Source organism: Terrapene carolina, unplaced genomic scaffold, assembly GCF_002925995.2.
Source record: "Terrapene carolina triunguis isolate 2854851 unplaced genomic scaffold, T_m_triunguis-2.0 Scaffold58, whole genome shotgun sequence".
Classification (NCBI taxonomy): domain Eukaryota; kingdom Metazoa; phylum Chordata; order Testudines; family Emydidae; genus Terrapene; species Terrapene triunguis.
Genome location: NW_020664409.1, coordinates 15,404,584 through 15,427,291, shown reverse-complemented (window position 1 = coordinate 15,427,291; position 22,708 = coordinate 15,404,584). Strand labels below are relative to the sequence as shown.

At 39.1% G+C, this 22,708-nt stretch overlaps 1 protein-coding gene across 2 annotated transcripts in view; it reads right to left on the bottom strand.

Annotated features, from left to right (window-relative positions):
* MBP (myelin basic protein) overlaps window positions 1-22,708 on the bottom strand; it is a 195,511-nt gene that overhangs the window by 29,297 nt on the left and 143,506 nt on the right. For both annotated transcript variants that reach the window (XM_024212109.2, XM_029913764.1), the window contains one exon: window positions 5,552-5,982. In XM_024212109.2, the coding sequence (XP_024067877.1) occupies window positions 5,552-5,982 (431 nt within the window). The remainder of the gene's footprint in view (window positions 1-5,551; window positions 5,983-22,708) is intronic.

Genomic DNA, 22,708 nt, shown 5'->3' with positions numbered 1-22,708 from the left:
TTTTAATAATACAAGTCAAATGGTTCACATGCACAAACAAAATGCAGTTGTCATGCTCCCACCCGCTCTCCTTAGTTGTTGGCTTGTGCTGCATTTTTGTACAATGCCACATATTATCTTTTCCCTTGCCTGGTAATTTGCAGTAGTTGCCATCAATATGTGTTTGTTTTGTGTAATTTAATACATGATAATGAGAATTGCTTCTGACTTACAATATAAAAATACAGACCAGACAACTACAGAGCAAATCTGAAATGGTGCTAGCACCAAAATTACAAATGAGATGAAACCTAACCAGAAGTGGCAGCCCAGACATCATGCATTTATTCACTATAGATCGGAGGTTCTCAAACTGGGGGTCGGGAACTGTCGGCCTCCACCCCAAACCCCGCTTTGCCTCCAGCATTTATAATGGTGTTAAATATATAAAAGTGGGAGGGGGAGGGTCGCACTCAGAGGCTTGCTGTGTGAAAGGGGTCACCAGTACAAAAGTCTGAGAACCCCTGCTGTAGATCATTCTTTGTGTTCCTTTGCTGAGTATATATTCACTGTATTTTAATATTTTCCAAGGAGAGAGAACTCTGTAATAATGGAATGTTCCATCAAGAGTGCCTCCAGCTCCCTCACCAACCACTCCAGTGTGCTGAGATGGCAATCTTACCGAATAAGGACCCAATCCTGCTCTGACTGAGGTAAATTAGGAATATGACTTCTTGAACATCAATAGTCCCATGATATTCACCAAAAATGTACACATTCCTAATTCACACTGATTTTTTCCTTGAGCTCAGTTAAATCTAACATTCAGCCTCTCTCATTAATGAGTTTTGACTGTTAAGCTGCTTAAGTTGGTGGATCTGTCTTTTTCTCTCCCCTGATGTTGGCGACCATTTCACATGTATCACAGTGTATAATGAGTAAAAATAAAAAAAGGACTAGCTGCATGGTTAATACAATAAGACAGTTAAAAACAAACTAAGGAATTAGTACACCAGATCTCTGTGATTTTAATAAATGAATATAAATGTTGAAGCACATATAAAGCAAAAGATGAAAACAAAATCATGTTATATTACAGCCCCCATAAAGCTAGTAGCATTGAATACATCAAATACTGTTTTTACAAGCCCATCATTTATACATTAGGTCAGCGTACAAAAACAGTGGATAACACAAGAGGATTTTCCCCCCAAGACAACTAAGAGTTAAAAGAAAGGTCACAGTAAGTAATTACAATCTGAGCATTTCCTATACTTTGGAAGTCTGTTGCTCATTATGATAACACAACTTTAAATTAGAACAAGCATAGACTGAGCTGATATTTTTCCAGACCCTCAATGCACTGGTTGTATTGTGTTAGACTCTTGAACAAAAGTGACAGTGGGGTGGGGTTTACGCATTGAGATATGGAATAAAAGGATTTGTTTTTGTTAAAAGAACCCAATTAAATAGCTGTGATTCTAGCAAATCTCTGTACATTTATTATTTGAGGATTTCTGCTGGGCATTCCTTGGTGAACAAACTTTGTTTGCAGTATTAAAACCACCATTTTGCCCAATTTATCAATGAGCTCAATGTAATAAATACTCTATATACTGCTTCACACATTGGGAAAGGAAATCTTATGTCCTGATGCTGTATTCTTTACACCCCTGTAACTTCCTTTGGCTATGTAAGAAATGTAGGCCCTATGCAGATAGCACATGAGAAAGTGTGAATGTAAAAATGTGTACTTACTGAGCAGTAATGCAAACAGGAGATACAAATGGCTTTACTAATACAGACTTTGGCATTTCAATCAAGTCTGGCCCTTGAGTTATTATTTAAGGTGTTTTTCATAGGTTCCACCATATCATACAAACCTAGTTCAAGTTTACTAGGCTAGCAGATAATGTTAAAGTTTGGGGTGTAAAAGTTACTGGATAACAATCCAAGATGTGGTAGAAAACAAAATAATTTCACCATTAAATCGAGAAATAAAAATTCTGATAATGTAATTTACAAATTTAGTCTTTTGAAAAAACACTATTTGTAAGCACAAATTTTAAATGGGGATTGGACAGATCTGATCATCCTGACAGTTTCAATTTTTAAAATGGATTAAAAAATTTGGAATTTGCCCTGTTAAATTCTATAGAGATGAAAAAGGAAACACTACTAATAGCTACCACTAACACCTCAAAGAAACTTTGTCCTGCATTGGGAAAAATCTTGAGTATCTTTGTAGGGCCTTGATTCTGTCATACTTATTCCACTAGTAGTGATAATGATTCTGCCACAAGCACAGCAGACTCGGGCCCTATATGATTACATAACACTGGCTTCATTAGGATTATTTTTACTTTAAAAAAATACAAAACATGTTGTGATTGATATGGTTCAGTTGTCAAAAATCTTGGTAGAAGGAAGAAAAAAATGGCAAACAGCTGTTGCCATTGAAAGGAGACAATCTCTCCTTACATTCTAGAGGGTCTATTTTTATTTTACTCCCCCAGAACTCCCACCTTCCATAACACAGATCCAAAATTCCAGAATAAGGGAGAACTCGTTCCCTGGAGGCCACAAAACAGATATTATTTTGTTCCCATCCCACCTCTCTTTAAACAATAGAGAACATTATTAACTAATGTACTTTTCACCCATGGGTCTAAGAATATGCCTCCATGAGGAATTTATAATGTGTTATGCCAGAATGTCAGCCCTCAGTCTGCACAAACAACAACTGTTTTCTCTACATTCCAGTATTTACTGGTGTGGGCAGTTCAGATATATGCTCCTAGTGGTGCATGGGATGGCAGTAGTTGGGGAGAGACCACAAGAAAGGCAGCAGCAGAATAGCTCTTAAACACACAAAGCTGCACACTTGTTACAAAACTAATTCAAGCAATATAAACACAGCCCCCAAAATACATTGTATTTCCTCCTGTAATTCACTCTAGGAAGCATCTTCTGCAATATCTTATGCAGCAAATCTGGAAAACGGCCTGAGTTCTTTTGGGCTTTTTTTTAAATGCTTTCAGGGTGCACTCATTCTTTTTCTACCATTCTATATAATTCAGCAGTTAATTTCTTTTGGTTTTAAGTACAAATGAGAGTATCAGACATCTAGATTTCCTCCTATTTATACACAAATATACGGAGCACAAACCTTTCCTGACACCCAAACTATTTAAGATGACTGTATGACGCTGATTTTAGGCTTCATGAAACACTAATTGAAACAAAAGGCCAGGGAACTGGAGTGGATTCCTAAAATATGTTTTTATTCATCAGCATTATTGTTTCTGGGAACAACAACAAAATGCTCTGGCACTAGAAGTCAGTGTTGCTAGTTCAAAAATTATCACTGACTTAGGAACTGGTATCTTGGCCAATGTGCTTACAGCTTAACTCTGTAAGGCAGCACTTTAAAATATTAAAAGCACTTGTTTAAAAAAGCAGTTTTATTCATGGCTTAAAAATTGTTTGGACTCATGCAGGAAGCTTTGTTTAGCTCTGCAGGCACCGTTTGCTGTTGAGATTTTCCACTCCAGTCATTCCTGCCCTTAATCTGACAGAGCACTGAAGATCAACCAAGATACAAGAGAGAAGGTACTTCATTGTCTTGTACATGACTACATACCCCTCAAGTTAAATAGATTCACAATGATTGGTAAATACAGGAATCTACAATTTGCACCCAACTTAGATCACTACCACCACCACTGAAAATTGATTTCATTTTTATTGCTACACAAAAAATACCTGCTTTATTTTTTCTGCATGCAGATTCTAATACTATTTTACATTGATCCCCGATATATAAAGAGAATTAATATACTGGTTTGTAGAGAACTCAATGCTGTAATTACACATTAACAGCAAGAGTTGAAGCTAGCCAACCCCATTCAAGAATCCATTTCAAATCACCATCAATATCAGGAGTGACTCATGCCTGTTGCAATGATGGAAAAGCCAAGGAATTCTAAGAAAAGAATTCCCCCTTCATCAAGACAATGACTGCACAAACAACATTGTAATGTTTTGCCCTTAAATAGAGCTTTTTCATAGATGGGCAAACATTATAATCCCTCATTTACAGATGGAGGAACAGAGATGTTAAATGACTCACCTAATATCACCCAGAAAGTCAATGGTAGGTCCAGGAATAGACCCTGACTCCCAGTCCAGTGTCTGACACACTAGGCCATATTGCTAATGGAAATTAATGCAAGCTCTTACTGTACATGTAACATATAGCTTATAAGTATGTTTGATATCAAATCACAATTTTTTTGAGTATGGTTTTATTATGGTCTGAACTTCTCAAGTGTTCTGCACAACAAAATGGGATTACAGCTGTTTAGTTTATTTAACATGTCTGCTAGTAATAACCTGCTGTTGGGAGCATCACAAATTTTCATTGGGGGCAATTTCTTATAATCCTCTTCCCTTAAAGTGAGTATTTTGTACTACATGGCACATAGGGATGAACTTCACTTCTTCAGCTACCCCCCAGTGTGATATTTTCTTAAAGCAAAGTACCCACTCTAGATTACTGTAGCAAAAAACAGATCAAACACAAATCAAGACATACTGATCTGTTACATTCATACAGCAACGGACTATGCAAACTTTAAGTTTAAGCTCAGAAACAACAGGTCAAGGAACCAAAGCTTTAAGGAAATATCAGCACTCTTATAAAACTGTGTACTAATCCTGGAATGGGCAGGAGTATACACTACTTTCTACATCTCTCAGCACCTCTGTTTCCTGCATGAGTGGGATGTTTTCTTATGCTAAATTTCATAATTGTTAACACTCAGAGGTCACAGAAGTTCTGGTATTCAATCCACAGATGTTTGAAGGTACAATTGTGATTTATTCCTCCCTCCCTTGCAATCAGGATCAAATAGCTTGACCATAGCAAGTTCACGTTTCAGGAGAATTTCTGACATGCTATCCCAACAGCAACCACATTCTCATGTCTTACAAAGCTGTGCTGATTTTACAATACAGGCTGGTGTGGCGGACTCCAACAAAAGAATCACTCATAGAAATTAGAGAAGGAAAAAGACCCATTTTCAAGTTCATCCCCCGTACTAGTGCAGAATTGTCATAAGATTGTCTGGTGCGTCTGTGCCTGTTAGTTTTGAGAAACATTTGAGATAAAATGGTCCCGAAAGAAAAACAAAAGCAGCCTGAAGCTTCTCCCTAAATTGTTCAATATACAGATAATACACCACTTATAAAATGCTCACAAGTCTCTCAGGAATATCTCCAGAGCCACACCCTGATTTATAAATACTCTTGATTTCCAGACACTGGAAGAGTGGTTCTGCCTAGAAACTGATAAATGTGCTCTGTCGCAAGCTCATAACATTTTCTAGTGCTATGCTATTGTATTTCTTATTGAAGCCAAACATCGTATCAGACATATGTAATACCTTTCTGCTAGCTAAATCAACTCTTGCTCTCTGGTGGTTACCTAGTTCACCTTTCTTTTCTCCCACCCTTTCCTTTTTAATTTGTATTTTATGTTGCTGTAGCTGTTTTATTCCTCAGAGCTCACCTTGCCCGAGCCCCTCCTGGGAACTTGTTTTTCACCTCCAAAGAATCTGCCCAGCGAGTCAAGTAGACCCGAGTCTCTGTGCCTTGGAGATCCATGTCTAGCATGGTCTATGGTGCTTGCAGTTGCCATTTTTGATCCGTGCCGGAAAGAGGAGCGTTTCTGTGAAGCCATCAAATCCGAGTTCTCTGAAGTTGCAGCACTGTCCTCTTGAATGGTCTGTAGCTCGTCTGACTCTGAGGGCCGATCTTTGAAGGTGTTGTCTTCCCTTCCTGGGGCATCTCGGGAAAAGAGGCGGATCAAGTGGGGGCGACCAACCGTGTCAGCTGGGTTGGCCTCCTTCCAGGCATTCTTTGAGTCTGCTGTGCCCTTGGAGTCTGTCACCGCTGTGCTCTTAGTGGAGGTCCCATTGTTCTGGTTCACATCTGCCTCTCCTACAAACAACAAGAATGAGATATGAATACAGGCCTATGAAAAACAGAGCACTGGAACAATGCTGCTTTCTTTCACTTGCCTTGAGTTAGTTGTTTCATGCAAAATCCATAGAATATGTTCTCTCTCCCCAAATGCTTTTCAGAGAATTAATCTATCTTGCAACTGAACTGTGTTCTCACATTTAACTTGAATGGGACTACATGACTTCTTTTAGGTTTTAAAATTAGAATGGTGGTCAGGATGTTTATAATTAAAAGTGTTTGGAAATAGGTTAATAAAAATAGCTGAAGTGTGTTGTAAATGATTGCAATTATAGCCTATCAATTCACCTCAATGTTTATGTTGTAGGTGATAACTCTGCTTTATTATCAATGTCTCTAGTTGCCATCTCTGTACTTGATGTAAGAGGTGAGAATTCTTTATATTGACCACTCTTCTCACTATTTCTAAAGACCACTGTACATGACCATAAAAAGGCTTGGGCTGTATTTCCACTTCAACCCCTCTTTGCAGGATGTTACAATTTTTGTAACTCTAAGCTCAATGTTGTACAGGATGGGGCTCCCAGTGGTATGAGTCTATTAGAATTCTTTGAGCTACATTTTTATTTTTATTTTTTTTAAACATCTCTCTGCCTGATTTGTTCCCCAGTTTCTTCCAAATGTAAAAACCACAAATTGAAGAGGGGATGGGGGAATGCAAACAGGTTTTCACTTCAGATAATCATATTGTCATCCACATAGTATAACTAATACAAGAGATAAGACTTACAGGTCTGCTTGTAAGAAACATCTTACCCTCCTTTTTCCTCTCACACACCCTCAGTGAAGGGCCCAGCCTGTTGCTGTTAAGTAACATGACAAACATTACCCTCATGCCAACTTTTCTAAGTTGGGTTACATTCTAATGTCCTCCAGTATGCTATTTGGAAGTCAGAGGGAATGTCTACACTGCAACTGGGAGATATGATTTTCAGTATGGGTAGGCTCACACTTGCTCAGCTTAAAGTTGGAGCCCTGATGGCACCTCGGGCTGGTTACCTGAGCCAAGCCACCCTGGCTGACCTTCCTGGGGCCAAGCTCCAGCAGTGCCATCATGTCCACACTGCTATTTTTAATGCACTGGCTCAAGTCTGTCTACCCATGCTGGGACACTCAGCAGCTCCCACTTCCATTGAAAAATTATGTGAGTTGGTGTAGACTATGTACTGCAAAATCAAGCTAATTTCCAATGAAGAGTAGTAAATTAGTAACTCGGGAGAGTTCTTCAGCAGTCAGTCACAGTTGGCTTTTTTTTTTTTAAATGCATGAAATAAATGAGTCTCCTGATTGATTGCAAAGAAACCTTATTAGAAGTGATTATTCATCTGGGATCAGGATGAGGAAATAGACTCAAGTCATTGACAAAACTTCCACTGACTTCAGTAGGATCAGGAATAACTGGGCATATGGTGTTTTTGATGTCTTGATTACCTCGTGAAATTCCACAATTTGATTTGGTAGTTGTTGCTCTGAGAAGGGATCTGGATCTGACTATGCCATGATGTGTGCTTTTTTAAGTGCTTGCCCTTTGCTGATGCAATCCAGCACTTTAGTTTTTTACATGGCACTAAACTGCTGAAAAGAAGAGCATTCTGGGGTTATCTTTCTTTTCTTAAAAAAAAAGTTTATTACAACTACTTTAATAGGGGTGGATTCAGAACAAGGCACAACTGATCATATTGCAAATGCTGGGCAATAAAATTCATCTGCTTGGAGTAATTTTATCTGAATGACAGAATTAATCTGCAAATACAGACCTACAACACCTGACAAGTATAAATTAGTAAATGAGCTACAGTTTAACTTCCTGGAGAAGGCTAATGTGTAAGGCATGCAATTTTGGCTATTACCTGAATTGAAAAATATATCAACTAGCTAGAAAGGAAGTTCAGTTCTTCCCTCCAATTAAAAACAATTAAGAATTGTCTTCAGGGATAAAATTATATTTAAGCAGCGGCAATTATCAATTAAGGCTTTCTGAACTGAAAAAAGAAACCTGTTTATTTAAAATATTGCAGCTACGTTCTTTTGCTTTCTGTAATGTATTTAATTTATTTTTATGCTGAATATTCCCAGGGTACTTACACATTGGTGCCTTGAAGGATCAAAACTTTACCAGATTTTGTTAGTTTATCTCACCATAGCTTTCTTGATGGAATGAAGCAAAGATGCAGTGGTTTTGGGAGCAACAGAAACAATAACTAATTTTAATTATTTAACACTGGTTTAGATTCTATACCATCGTACAAATTCAATTAAGGAGAAAAACAATAGTGATATTGTATTTAATTAAATGCATTAACAAAACAGCAGAGCATCTGCATACTAATACTTTTATAACAGTTGTGCTTTGTGTCACTGAATACAGTTATTTGTAAGAAACAAAGAAGGGCATTTGTGCCACAAAAGTAGTTTCTCTCAACACATAAGCAGTGAGCTATAAAGTGTAAATCTTTTCTGTATGCTTTTAGTTTAGCAATGAAAGCATGCATTTAATTTTTCCTTTACATTTTTACTGTGTTAAACCCCCATTTAATGTTCAGCAAAAATGTACAATGGAAAATATAGTGTCTATATTTGAGCGAGATTAATCAACAGTAGCCATGAATTCCTTTTCCAAAGTCTGTGTATATGATAATATATATTAATGACATAGAGCTACTTACTAGGTATGATCTATGCAATTACTAATAAAACGTCTGCTAAACTGCATTTCAATATTGGTTTATTAGATCATTATAAGAAAGCTACAAGTTAAAAATTAAAGAAAAATATTCTATCATTAATTCAACTGACTAACACTGATTTTCCTTTTTTTCCTTCAGGTGAGGGAAATGGTATGTGCCACTTACAGTAGTGAAAGAGAGAAGCTTTTCCTTGCTGCAGTAACTTAAGATATATTGTGTAGGAAAAAAAGGAGCCTTATAATCTTTGCCAAAAAAAAAGAGAATCCTTTTGCAAAAGATAGTAATTTTGGCTATAACTATGGCATGGAGCGAGCACTCCATAGACTTTATCCCAAGAATATTACAATACCTACTTTAAAGAAAATATTGGCCCAGACTGTGACAATGTGGCTGTGCAAGGGAGATGGGCGTAAGGAGCCCTCTGCATCGCCCTGGTGGGCAGCCACCCCAAAAGCAGTAGGAAGGAGGTGGAACTATCGTCCTGCACGTCTCAGCAAGGGCCAGTGGAGCTGGCCAGTGACTGTAGGAAATGCATTCTGAACACTCCTGAAAGGGTGTGCACCAATGGTGTCGACTCCCAAAATAAGGGGGAGAGAGCTGTAGGAATTCCAGCATGTACAGAAATGGAGGCAATTCCTGGAGCAATCCTGACTTGTAAAAATACAGGTACCCTCTATCTACAAACAAGCAGTACTGCCCCATCTTACCTTAAAGAGCTGAACTTGCTCATTCAATTTAGTTTCTTGTTTAACAACATTGAAAAGGAAAAAGAAGATTTGGAATAGGCAAACAAATTTAAGCTGAGATATTCTTGAAAACTCTGTTGGCCTAATGCAGGAGTTCTCAAACTGGAGGTCGGGACCCTGCTTTGCATCCAGCATTTATAATGCTGTCAATAAAAATATCCATGACAAAATCTTAGCCTTAATCATGGGTAACTGATCATGAAATATTAATTACACTCTCAAAACAGGCATTTGATCTGACATCTCCATTTAATTCCTAAGGAAGAGAACGATTGTTAGAATCCAAATGTTTTCCTATTGTATGGCTGAGCCTGTGATTTAAGGGCTTGTCTGCACTGAAATGCTACAACTGCATGTGCACCACTGCAGCACTTCAACGTAGACACTACCTACACTTTTCAGAGTAGCAGCCATGTTAGTCTGTATCCGCAAAAAGAACAGGAGTACTTGTGGCACCTTAGAGACTAACAAATTTATTTGAGCATAAGCTTTCGTGGGCTACAGCCCACTTCTTCGGATGCATAGAATGGAACACACAGAAGATATTTATACATACAGAGAACATGAAAAGGTGGGAGTAGCCATACCAACTGTAAGAGGCCAATCTTTTGAGACGAACTATCATCAGCAGGAGAAAAAAAACCTTTGAAGTGATAATCGAGATGACCCATAGAAGGTGTGAGGATACTTAACATGGGGAAATAGATTCAGTTAGTGTAATGACCCAACCATTCCCAGTCTCTGTTTAGACCTAAGTTATTTGTATCTAATTTGCATATTAATTCAAGTTCAGCAGTCTCTCTTTGGAGTCTGTTTTTGAAGTTTTTTTGTTGCAAAATTGCCACCTTCAAGTTTGTCACTGTGTGGTTAGAGAGGTTGAAGTGTTCTCCCACTGGTTTTTGAATGTTATGATTCCTGATGTCAGATTTGTGTCCATTTATTCTTTTGCATAGAGACTGTCCGGTTTGGCCAATGTATATGGCAGAGGGGCATTGCTGGCATATATCACGTTGGTAGATGTGCCCCTGATGGCATGGCTGATGTGGTTAGGTCCTATGATGGTGTCACTTGAATAGATATGTGGACAGAGTTGGCATCGGGCTTTGTTACAAGGATAGGTTCCTGGGTTAGTGTTTATGTTGTATGGTGTGCAGTTGCTGGTGAGTATTTGCTTCAGGTTGGGGGGCTGTCTGTAAGCAAGGACTGGTCTGTCTCCCAAGATCTGTGAGAGTGAGGGATCATCTTTCAGGATAGGTTGTAGATCTTTGATGATGCACTGGAGAGGTTTTAGTTGGGGGCTAAAGGTGATGGCTAGTGGCGTTGTTATTTTCTTTGTTGGGCCTGTCCTGTAGTAGGTGACTTCTGGGTACACTTCTGGCTCTGTCAATCTGTTTTTTTCACTTCAGCAGGTGGGTAGTGTAATTTTAAGAATGCTTGATAGAGATCTTGTAGGTGTTTGTCTCTGTCTGAGGGGTTGGAGCAAATGTGGTTGTATCTTAGAACTTGGCTGTAGACAATGGATCGCATGGTGTGTCCTGGATGGAAGCTTGGAGGCATGTAGGTAAGTATAGCGGTCAGTAGGTTTCCGGTACAGGGTGGTGTTTGTGACCATCGCTTATTAGTACAGTAGTGTCTAGGAAATGGACCGCTTGTGTGGATTGGTCTAGGCTGAGGTTGATGGTGGGATGGAAATTGTTAAAATCATGGTGGAATTCCTCAAGAGCTTCTTTTCCATGGGTCCAGAGGATGAATATGTCATCAATGTAGCGCAAGTAGAGTAGGGGCGTTAGGGGACGAGAGCTAAGGAAGCGTTGTTCTAAGTCAGCCATAAAAATGTTGGCATACTGTGGGGCCATGCGGGTACCCATAGCAGTGCCTCTGACTTGAAGGTATATATTGTCCCCAAATGTGAAATAGTTGTGGGTGAGGACAAAGTCAAAGTTCAGCCACTAGATTTGCCGTGATATTAATGTCAAGGCAAATTCTTCAAAGTATTTCTCCCTGCCAGCATCATCTCAAGCTCTTAGCCTGCTGTTCTTCACCTAACTGTTGACTTTGGCTAAGCACTAAAAGTGTGCTGTTTATTATATTTGACATAGAAAACACAGAGGTGGGGCCCACTGCATACCGCTAGGCTCACCAGCCCTTCATACAGAAGTACTGATTAATAAGGGGGAGATGACTGAGGCTTGTGAGATTATTAGGTAGGTGAGGGGAAACGATTGCATATGACAGCCCTCAAGGCTGGGTGTGAAAGCAAGGGCCACAGCTGGTCCAGGCCATTTCTGTTCAGCACTGAAGCTTCTCTAAGATAAGACATGAGCAGTGTTATCCAATTTCACAGATGTATCCAGCAAGATGATTGTAGATTATTTTTCTCTTATCTGTGGACAGTCATAGGTCATCCCTCAGCATAACAAGGGATGTCTTGTGCCTTTTTGCTAGAGCTTCTCTTCTTGGAGATGGCACAGAACAACCTACTCTAGCCCGAGCACTTGCCATACAGCAGGAGCACTCCCACTGCTACGGTCCAGAAAGAGTACACCACAACCTACTTTACAGCAGGCAAAGTCCCACATCCTTCGTCCTCCTCTTCTGAATGGTCTGAACTGGTAGAGGTACTAACTGGGAGAAGTCTCTGTACTCAAAAAAGCTGCGATTGTGCATGGTCCCTTGTGCCTACTGACAATGAAGGACAATGCACAATCCAGCCTCTACTTTGCACTACGAATCACAGGAGAATTAACTGACCATTTTTGAAACAGTGGTTTTGTCTAAATACCTCAATCATGAATAAGATTTTCAGGGAGGGGGAAGAATTAGATTTGCATCATTACATTCCAGCTGCAAAACTTGATTCATCCTCACCATGCCTATGCAAAGCAAAAAAATAAGGCTCAAGCTTGACGTCACAGTTATAGTCTGAGGATAATTTGCCAACAAGTATTTACATGACATGTAATTACTGGCTTGTCAAATGGTTGAAAATCATTTTTTAAAAGCACTCCGCTTTGGAATGGATTGCATGCAGTATAATTACACAGAGAACAGTTGGTCAAAGTTCTATAAACATAATGCTGAGTTAACGTGTTTAGCCATTACATGGACAATGCCAATGTATCTCCACAGTAGCCAAATCATCATAATACCCATATGAATTTGTATTATGCCAATGCTGTAGTCTTGGTCAAGAGGGCACTTTCATTATAAGCCCATTTTTGTCAGGTGCTTTTTGCTTTTGGAAAAACATCCTTACCTCAAGGTGAAATTTTGGGATTAAAATTCTAATTAGCCAATTTTGAACTATCCAAGGCTACAAAATAAACTGTTCAAGTGCTTTTTGTTTTACACTTGGATAACTCAATATCTGCTTTCATCTAGAATTTTAAACACACAGTTTACTTCAAGGACTAACTGATGAAAAATCTTTGAAAAACTGATGTTCAGTTTTAGAAATATAATTTTGCCTATATCATTCTTGATATTCTACCACTTTTTAGCAATGTACTATATCTATCTATCTATCTATCTATCTCTGTCTTTGCTTGTGTTTATCTAATTTTATCCCCAAAAATCAATTTCTGCAAGCTCCAATACAATATTATTGATACATGCAAGTTGTTGGTTCTGAATCTATTTTTCAAGACTGCACACTTGAAGAAAATTCAGTCATGAGCCATATCCTCTGCTGTCTATGATGATTTGTCATTGTACAGGAAGCCAAGTTAGAGGTTTCAGTCCTTATCTTCAAGTTGCTCTATGCCCTGGGCCCAGAACATCTAAAAGATTACCTAAAACTTTGGTATGAAGATCCTAGTCAACAGCTCTGCTCTTTCTACAATAAATAGGCTTGGAAGGATTAGATTTTTGTCAGTAAACATTGATTTCACTGTACATACACAGAAGTATATATACTTCCATTGATAATGACTGAGTTCTCAAGTAGCATTTTTCTCATTTTAAATTTCAGTTTGATTTGAAGATACGTACTTTGTATATTTTGACATATGATGTTGACAATTTGTATTAATGTTTATAAAGCTTTAACTTTTTGAATTTCAGTGTCTGTCATTAAATAATTATCTCCCTTCTCCGAAAGTTTCCATGCTTTAAGTCAATAAAAATTGAAAAAGTGCTTTAAAATAAACATCAATATTATAAAAAAATAAAACCTCAATTCTGCTGTGCCTAAGGGTACGTCTTCACTTACATCCGGGTGCGGATGTAAGCAATCAGTTTTCTGAGTTCGATTTATCGCGTCTGGTTAAGACGCGATAAATCGATCCCGGATCGATCCCGGAAGTGCCCCGGATCGATCCCGGAAGTGCTCGCCGTCGACGCTGGTACTCCAGCTCGGCGAGCGGAGTACGCAGCATCGACGGGGGAGCCTTCCTGCCGCGTCTGGACCGCGGTAACTTCGGACTAAGGTACTTCGAATTCAGCTACGTTATTAACGTAGCTGAATTTGCGTACCTTAGTCCGAAGTGGGGGGGGGTTAGTGTAGACCAGGCCTCAGAGTAAAAGTAAAGCTTGTCTAGGCAGGAGACAGAGTTCCCAGGTGCCAGTTTCAGATTGCCAAACAAACTCCCACTGGATCCTTATAAGGACCATCAGAAACTTCATCACCTTCTGCTCCAGCCACACTCCTTGTGCGCACATGCACACACCACCGTGTACATTTAAACAAAAAATAATGATAAAAAACCCCTACTCAAACACTACACTGCACACACAATTCTCCTCCAAGGGAGAGGATGAGAAAGAACAAACCATGTAAGACAAATACTAGTGACTTTACTTAATGTACTAGTGGAAGGTTATGAGGGTGGTATAAGAACCTATACAGAATAGAAGAATGGCAAAGAAAGGGCCTGATTCCCCACTCGATGACACCAGATCTGTGATTGTGTAATACTGTTGACTAGAGTGGAATTGTTTTGGCATAAATCTGGTGAAACAGAGTGAAGAACAGATTCAGTGAAGTGTTTGGCATGTTTCTCCTTAAAGTCCAGTTATGGCACTAAAAAGTAGTATGATATATAAAAATAGCACCCTCTTATTCAACATAACGGTCTTGAGGTCATAACTACTTGGTCTACCAACAGAGATGCTTTTACTTCTGTTAGCAATGTGCTGACTATAGCTATGGAAAAATGAGCTGATTCTGCTCTGCTTCCTGCATTAAAAAACAAAGAGTGACTAAGTTCTGGTGGAAAGGATTTTATTATTGTTGATAAAGAGCAGCTTAATTTTTAGAGCGGATATTGAGTTTGATTTGTCTAGCCTTACTGCTGCAAACTTTCACCTGGAAGAGAGCCTGACAGTGCCATGTTTAGTTTTTCACTTTTCTTATTATAGCTGCACTTCTACAGTGCAGTTCTACTTTAAGTGACTGTAAAATGGCATCATGGTTTTCCATATTTAGAATGTCTAAATAATGCTAGATCTAATTTGATCTACTGACAAGTAAAAAGATGGTTTCTCTAACTGCTAGCCCTGACAACGTCTGAGATCTAAAAGTCAGGCCGGTTGCTTTCTGGCTCATGCACCATCCACAGGTAAAATTCTCCAGGCCCAGTTCTACCCTCAAGCACAGAAGGACTGCAGAGCTGTAACAGAAGACAGTTTGGCCCAGCAATAAATTACTTGATACACAAGCCCTCTGCCCCCACCTCACCATGAACAATCCAGCTCACACTGTTTTGGCTCTGCAGGGCTAACAAATGAAAAGCAGGGGGGAAAAAAGTCCATATATTTGTTTTAACAGACACCCCAACCTCATAGATTTTACCTTTTGTGTGGTCATTTTTTAGAGTAGAATTGCACTTTATCAGGAATTCAAACTGCTGAGCATGACATCCAGTTACATTAATCTAATGTCTGTCAATTGTAAATAATGATTACAGCTATGTGAAACCCCAAATCAGGTGCAATTCATCTTGCTTTTATTTTTTCCTTCCAGCACAAAACTCAGCCCAGGTCTGCAAAAAAGCTTCAACCATATGGCAAAATTGGGCTGAATTTCATGCCATGTAGGATTCCCTATGGAGGGGCAATCAGGTGGCCTCTTTCCCCTTTCAAAGAAGTCTGGACACAGACCAAGTAGGCCTACTTTCAGATCTTCAGAAAATCTCTTTGGGCCGGGAGCGTACAGGCAAGCAGAGTGCCTTCTCAGAGTTTTGCAACAGTGAAACTTGCCTTTACTAGGTGCCAACACTGCCTCTGGACTGGGTAATTATCTCACTCTGGAGCTGAGAAGTCCCAAAAAACAATGTGGTAATGTAAAATGCTAATAAACATAGAAGTGCTCTCTGTGGCATCTCAGTCCCTAACAAGTTCATAGCTTACTCGAGAGGCAGCAGTGTCCAGTGGGACCTTCTGGATTTTGCTCATCTCCTAGAAAAGATTAGAGAGAGGAGCACTCTCTTTTCCCATTCACCCCCACATTGAAAAAGCAGGAGCTGCCCACACTCTGAAGCTGTTGGAGGTGAAGGGGATAAAGATAAGAAACAAGGTGGATTTTTCAAATCAGGAACTCTAAAGGACTGAGTCCAGGAATAAAAAATTGTTTAAGGTGGAAAGTAAATGAAGTTCACAGGTGCTTTTAATGAACCTTTGCTTTGAGTTGTTAGGTTTGTCTATACTCCCCCAGAGCTAGACATGATGATAGAATTTGAGAAGAGAGGAATCTGTCAGAGCTGTCCCAATCAATTCGGGGCCTTTCTAACTTAGAACAGTCTTACGACATCAAGAGAGAAAAAAATATGAACTTTAGAGGATCAGAAAAGACACTGAGTCATACAGAACTTTCAAAGCATGTGTATGGACATATCTTGTCTTCATACCAAAGTAGATGTGTAATATACTGCACAATGTGTGTCCACTTGTATGATATGTACAGGCTGAAAGCCCACCCCCAAATCTTAAATGAAACAATGACTGAGGACTTAAAAGTCTCACTTCCATAAAAACTAATGATAGATTAGATAGCTATTCTTTATTAAACTCTGCCAATTTAAGTATAAGCAAACAAATAATAGCTGAACTTCAGTAAAAGCTATCATGCTGGGATGTTGAAAGGTTCTCTCTTTACATGATTAGCAATCTGCTTCCCTGGGAGACAATCAATGAAGAGCCCATTGATTTCAGGAGGTGATTGCAGCACTTGAAACTTTCTTCTTTTTGACATATGAAAAAGCGTACTATTCCTCTAAACCGTGGTTCTCAACCTATTTACTGTTGTGGGCCACATATGCAGCTCTCTCTGTGCCATGTAGGCTGCATCTACACAATATACTACCTGTATGGCCCTGAGGATGTCACATGGGCCACAGCTGTGTGCTGATTGGGCCACAAGCAGCCCCTGGGCTAAGAACCACTGCTCTAAACTGACTGACAATGCCTGCCCTCTTCCTTGGCTAAATCTCACTTTCTGCATGAAAAACCTGAGAAAATGGATGAAATTTTCAAAACTGAAGAAAATGTCCTGGTGAAAACTTTGCAACTGCACCTTTTCTATGGTGGAAAAACGTTCCTTGACCACATGAATCATTTCTGCAATAGTGTTTCCTTTTAACAGTTTTTTCCTGGGTTTCATAAAATAAAACCTGACACACTCACTTACAGAACAGCTATTATTGATTGGCATGGTGGACAGACAGTGGCAAGCGGTTTCTTTCATATCAGTACAATACATTTCTAGTGGTGACTCAGTAGGTGGGATTCACATGGGGGACTTAGGCACCTAAGTCAAACATTCAGATCAAAAACCCTGCTCTGCCACTCCAGAGAGACGTTTCATGCCTGTGAATCCACAGTGGAGCGAGGTGCCTCCCTAGGGACCAGAGTTTGGCAACTAACTCCCTTTGAGGGTCGTGGCTTAGGCCAGACCCTTATTCTTGGCATTTCTTACTGGCTAACTTAAGTGTGCTGCCTTCCATGAATCCCTTTTTAAAAGGCCTAATTCTCCTCTTGCACTGTACAGAGAGCCTGGGCACCTAACTTGGGTCTGTGAATTGCCCTTCAAGAGTCCCTGACCCAGGGGGCATGCTGGGAGTAGGGTTAGACCCTCCTACCCTTGGATCCAGGGTGCATCACTGCTGGAAATATAAGGGTTGTCTGATAGGTAGGATAAGACAAGACAGTAATAGTTGGACTGACTGACTAATGACATACAGTGAACGTGCTATTTACCTTGCTTTCTTTTTAAAGAATACTAGATGCTTTCGAAGATTTTTCTGTGTAAAGCCCCTCCTACTTCTCTTTCCCCCTCCCCCCCTCCAAATTTTTTTGGACAATAAAGAAGATTTTCATTATTTAAAAGCGGCCAACCATCTGAGGGCATTTGACTTGTTTAATTCTATGGATTATTTGCACAAATAGCACCGACCACTCTGTTCAGGATGAACATTTCTGAAGTCACAGTAGATTTTGCTCCAGCACTATGCTGAAAAGCTATCATACGAGTATATCTCCTGCGTAATAAACTCTCACCCTTTTTTGATACTTTGAGAGTTTAAATTGTTCCCTTTTGGATTCAAGAAGGCATTGAAGTACTCATAGCAAAGGAAAAAAATAAAATTTTATTCCACATCTACAGTATATTGAGTATTCAACAAACGAATGCCACTTGAGATCTACTCTTCTAGGTCATATCTTTCTTCTGAAGGATCCCATGCCACAAGCACGTTGGGGTAATGGCTACATATCAACCTCTAGTCTAACCTGTATTCATCTATTTAACAACAACAACTATATTAGATTATTTGGAGAGTGTCAAGTGACAAAGTATTTTGCTCAAGTCTAAAAAAAAACCTGTTGACAGTCAGCATGTGATATTGTAAATGTGAATTTATTTTTTTTGCTACACTGATTCTCAGCTAGAAATGAAGTGTGCCATTCAAAATATTTCAGCACATAACTGTACGTAAGTGTAATAAAGTACTGTCATCATAATAAACTCATTCCAGTTAATGGTCTGAGGATGGCAGTGATTAGATAATGTTCTATGAGAAATTAAACACTCTTATAAAAATAAGTTGCAAACTATACAGGGTGATGCTGAAGGAATTATTGCTACTACACACCATGTAGAAGATTAATTAGCAAGGCTTCATTTGTTTTTCCATTTTAAATGGTAAAAGCCAGCTAAAATTTATGAACTAAAAAATTTAATTATTGACTAAAAATAAAAAAGTAGTGTTCTTGGATATGTGCAGCTGAGCAGAAACAGGGAAATTGATTTTTTTTTTTAAAGGAAAAGATTCTACAGTTTTATTCTTTCCTTGTGTCTTTCTGATATTGATAATCAGCAAACTGAACATAACATGACCATGCACACTGACAAGATTTCATATTTGAGGGCTGTACCTTTAGCAGATTGTACAGGAAGGTCAGTTTCCATGACACTGGCATACAGACACATTGTATATTCCCTGGGGCAGGGACCACCTCATACTATACAGAACCTAGTATAGTGTTGCACAGTCTCTTCCTGATAGTTTCCAAATGATCCAATCACAGTTTAAATAATAGTGATGGGATTAAAATGAATCAGTATTCTTGATTTGGTTTATCAGCATCAATAGCCTTTTCCACTCTTACTTGACAAATCCTATCAAATATAAGAAATTTCACCAAACATCAGCCACTATGATTTTCATTCAGAATGGTTAATTAGATGAAAAATGTAAGAGCCCTTTCAATCTCTGTCAGAATAACCATATCCAGCAATAAACTCCAAAGACCTAGCAATTTACAGGTAGTACCTTCAAATTACTGTTTGTGAAATGTGGTTAATATCCTCTCACCCTACACTGTTTGGCTGCTGCCCTCCAAACAGGGCAAGTTCAGAGGGTAGTAGCCAAGCAGAGCAGAGAGATTTGTATTATCATGTAATATCATGGATATTCAAAATAATTGTGGAGTGACTATACATATACCTCCACTACGGCAGATAAGGGCACTCTTCTAGAGAGCACAGATTGGCATACTGCAGAGTTAGTGAAAAATTACTTTACAGTTACTATAAAAGTAGAAAGAACGAGAAGTACTTGTGGCACCTTAGAGACTTACACATTTATTTGAGCATAAATAAATTTGAGCATACTTATTAAGCATATGCTCAAATAAATTTGTTAGTCTCTAAGGTGCCACAAGTACTCCTCATTCTTTTTGCTGATACAGACTAACACGGCTACCACTCTGAAACCTATAAAAGTAGAACGTGCACATGCACAGACACACCACCACCACCACCACTCAGTTGAAGAGCAGGAAACAGCATAAATAAGAAAAAAAAAAAGTAAGTGTATATGATCCCTGTGCTGAGGTTACTTGAGAATTGTTTTCCAAAACAATTAAATATGCTCTACAGTAAAGACTTATGTATTCTTCTGCAAATCCAATGCAGTACATCGCATTAGATACTACAAACGGGGGGGGGGAGGGGGCGGGGGGAATCGATCTAAGATACGCAACTTCAGCTACGAGAATAGCATAGCTGAAGTCGACGCATCTTAGATCGATTTACCTTGGGTCCTCACGGCGCAGGATCGATGGCCGCGACTCCCCCGTCGACTCCGCTTCCGCCTCTCGCTCTGGTGGAGTTCCGGAATCGATGGGGAGCGCGTTCGGGGATCAATTTATCGCGTCTAGACGAGACGCGATAAATCGATCCCCGATAGATCGATTACTACCCACCGATCCGGCGGGTAGTGAAGACGTACCCTAAGAGAGAGTCCTATGGGAAAACGTTCCATCAAGTAAAATACCTTTACATAACTGCACTGACCATCTACATGTAAGCAAAGCATGCAATTCTAAATACTCAGGCACAGACCACAATAGGCAGATAATAGTCTTGGAACTTTCCACTTGCCTCTTAGCTGCATTGGGGAAACATATTCTAGCCTTCACTTACTATTTTAAGTAAAATAGGCATTCAAAAAGTTAAAACATAGTCCCTGGGGGAAAAGTAAAGATTTTTTTTAATTTTAAGTCTGTAACTAAAACCAATTCATCATCTTAGATTAAATTCCAAATAACTAGCTTGCAGGAAACCTTAAGCACTCTGCATTGTTTCACATGGTCAGTTCACTATGTCCGCTGTCAACTTACAACGAAGATCTAAAATGATGCCCACAGGGGGCTGATATCACAGTGGAATTCTGAAGTGTAGGCCTGGTCTGTAGCATATCCTTGTTTTCTAAATACTTCTGGCATTGACACTGTTTGCTTAGGGTTACAAAGGAGAGAGCACAGAAAACAAAAAAGCCTGTAGTTGAAGCTAGTGGGATTTGCCATGGCATATATTTGGAATCTATGAGAGGCATGTGGCAGCTCTCCATACAACCCGCAGAGATTTTTTTAAAAATCTAAACAAGTGAATTTTATCCACCCACTAGCTTCAAACAGAATTGTTGCTTTGTGTTAACAGAACATATATTTTTTTATTTATCCTAAATATTTCACACATAAAAGCCCTCCCACAGTAGAGTAAGCAAGGGGCATCATTTACAGCGTTTAATGATCATACTCCATTATTTTATACTGCAAGATTGAGTTGCTTATTGGAATAAACAGAATTTCTTACAGAAATAGTTTGATTGACTTGTATTAAATAAACAAATGCTTACATGCTCACTCTCTCTCTCTGTCTCAATGCATTATTGACCTTGTACTAGAATAGCATCAAAACAAGTTACAGGATATTCAATCAATAGCTTTTAAGATGGACAAGCACAAGAAAGTAACTAAGGAACGATCAAATTATTCAAAAATAATCTGTGTATTACTTTTTTGGAAGCATTTCCCACGTAGCCAATTTTTTTTTCAAAATAAGCCATCATTATGTAAGTTTAATGCATAATGTTAAGAAAAATATCTGAAGTTATTCTGGCAGTAAGATGGAGATGTGGCTTTAAAAAAAAAAAAAACACACACCTTAGACGTCACAGCATAAGTGAGTTCTCAGAAGGGATTTGAATGAGGCAAGAGAGAGGACTACAGTAACTGGTTCTGGAAGGTCATTCCAAGCATGATGGGCAATCTAGAAGTAAAGTGGTAGAATATGTGCTGCAAGGAACATTCTCGATATAGCCCCAGGGAAGACTGGATGGTCTATTAGGTCTTTTCCTTCACTAAGGTCTACCATTACAGAAATGTTTTATTGCACAAATGACGCTCTCCTAATAATCTAACAGACATTACAAGCTAATCAAGTGTGGTATTTTTAGGAAACAAGTACTTTAATAAGGAGTGGAGCATACAATGACCACTCTTAGGTCACAGCCCTGTAAACACTTAAGTACTTTTTTCACCTAACTAGTTCCATAGACATCAATGACAGTAAAGTTGTTCATGTGGAGTATTTGCAGGATCACTCTCATAGTCCTTGTCCAACAAAGCACTTACTTTTGACTTAGATGCATTGACTTCAGTGGGACTATTCATGCTTAAAGTTAAGAATTTGCTCATATGGTTTCCTAGATTGGGGTCTTCATGTTTTGAAGCCTTAAATACAATACTGTAAATTCCTAATAAATACAGTATTTTCCCCATCCAACAGAATATCAGCAGTATTTTATGTTTCTAACGAGTCTTGAAATTTTTGTATTGCTCCACTAGCATATAGTCATGTAAATATTTGCATTTAAGTACTTTCTTTAAAAGTTTGCACAGTAGATTTGAAGTCTATTTTAACCAGATGAACAAAATTTACCATTTTTGTTCCCAATTCCTAATTCATGAATGTGCAATTTAAGGGCTGGTCTACACCCAGCCGCTAGTTCGGCGGCTGGGGATCGAAGTTCTGGGTTCGACTTATTGCGTCTGGTCTGGACGCGATAAGTCGAACCAGGAAGTGCTCGCCGTCGACTGCGGTACTCCAGCTCGGCGAGAGGAGTACCGCGGAGTCGACGGGGAGCCTGCCTGCCGCGTGTGGACCGCGTCTGAACCGCGGTAAGTTCGAACTAAGGTATGTCGACTTCAGCTACGTTATTCACGTAGCTGAAGTTGCGTACCTTAGTTCGACTTGGGGGGTTAGTGTAGACCAGGCCTAAGTTTAAAAGATGGCTATTGTACTCCAAAAACCATGCTTGAATTGCATTTAAAGGACTGAAACTCAAATTTGTCATCCTTTTTGTGATGTCACATTAAAGTTCAAACTCTAAGATGCTTCCTACATAAAAGTGGACATAAGGAAAAATACACTAGTTCAGAATAATGTACATTTGCACACTGCCCAAGTGC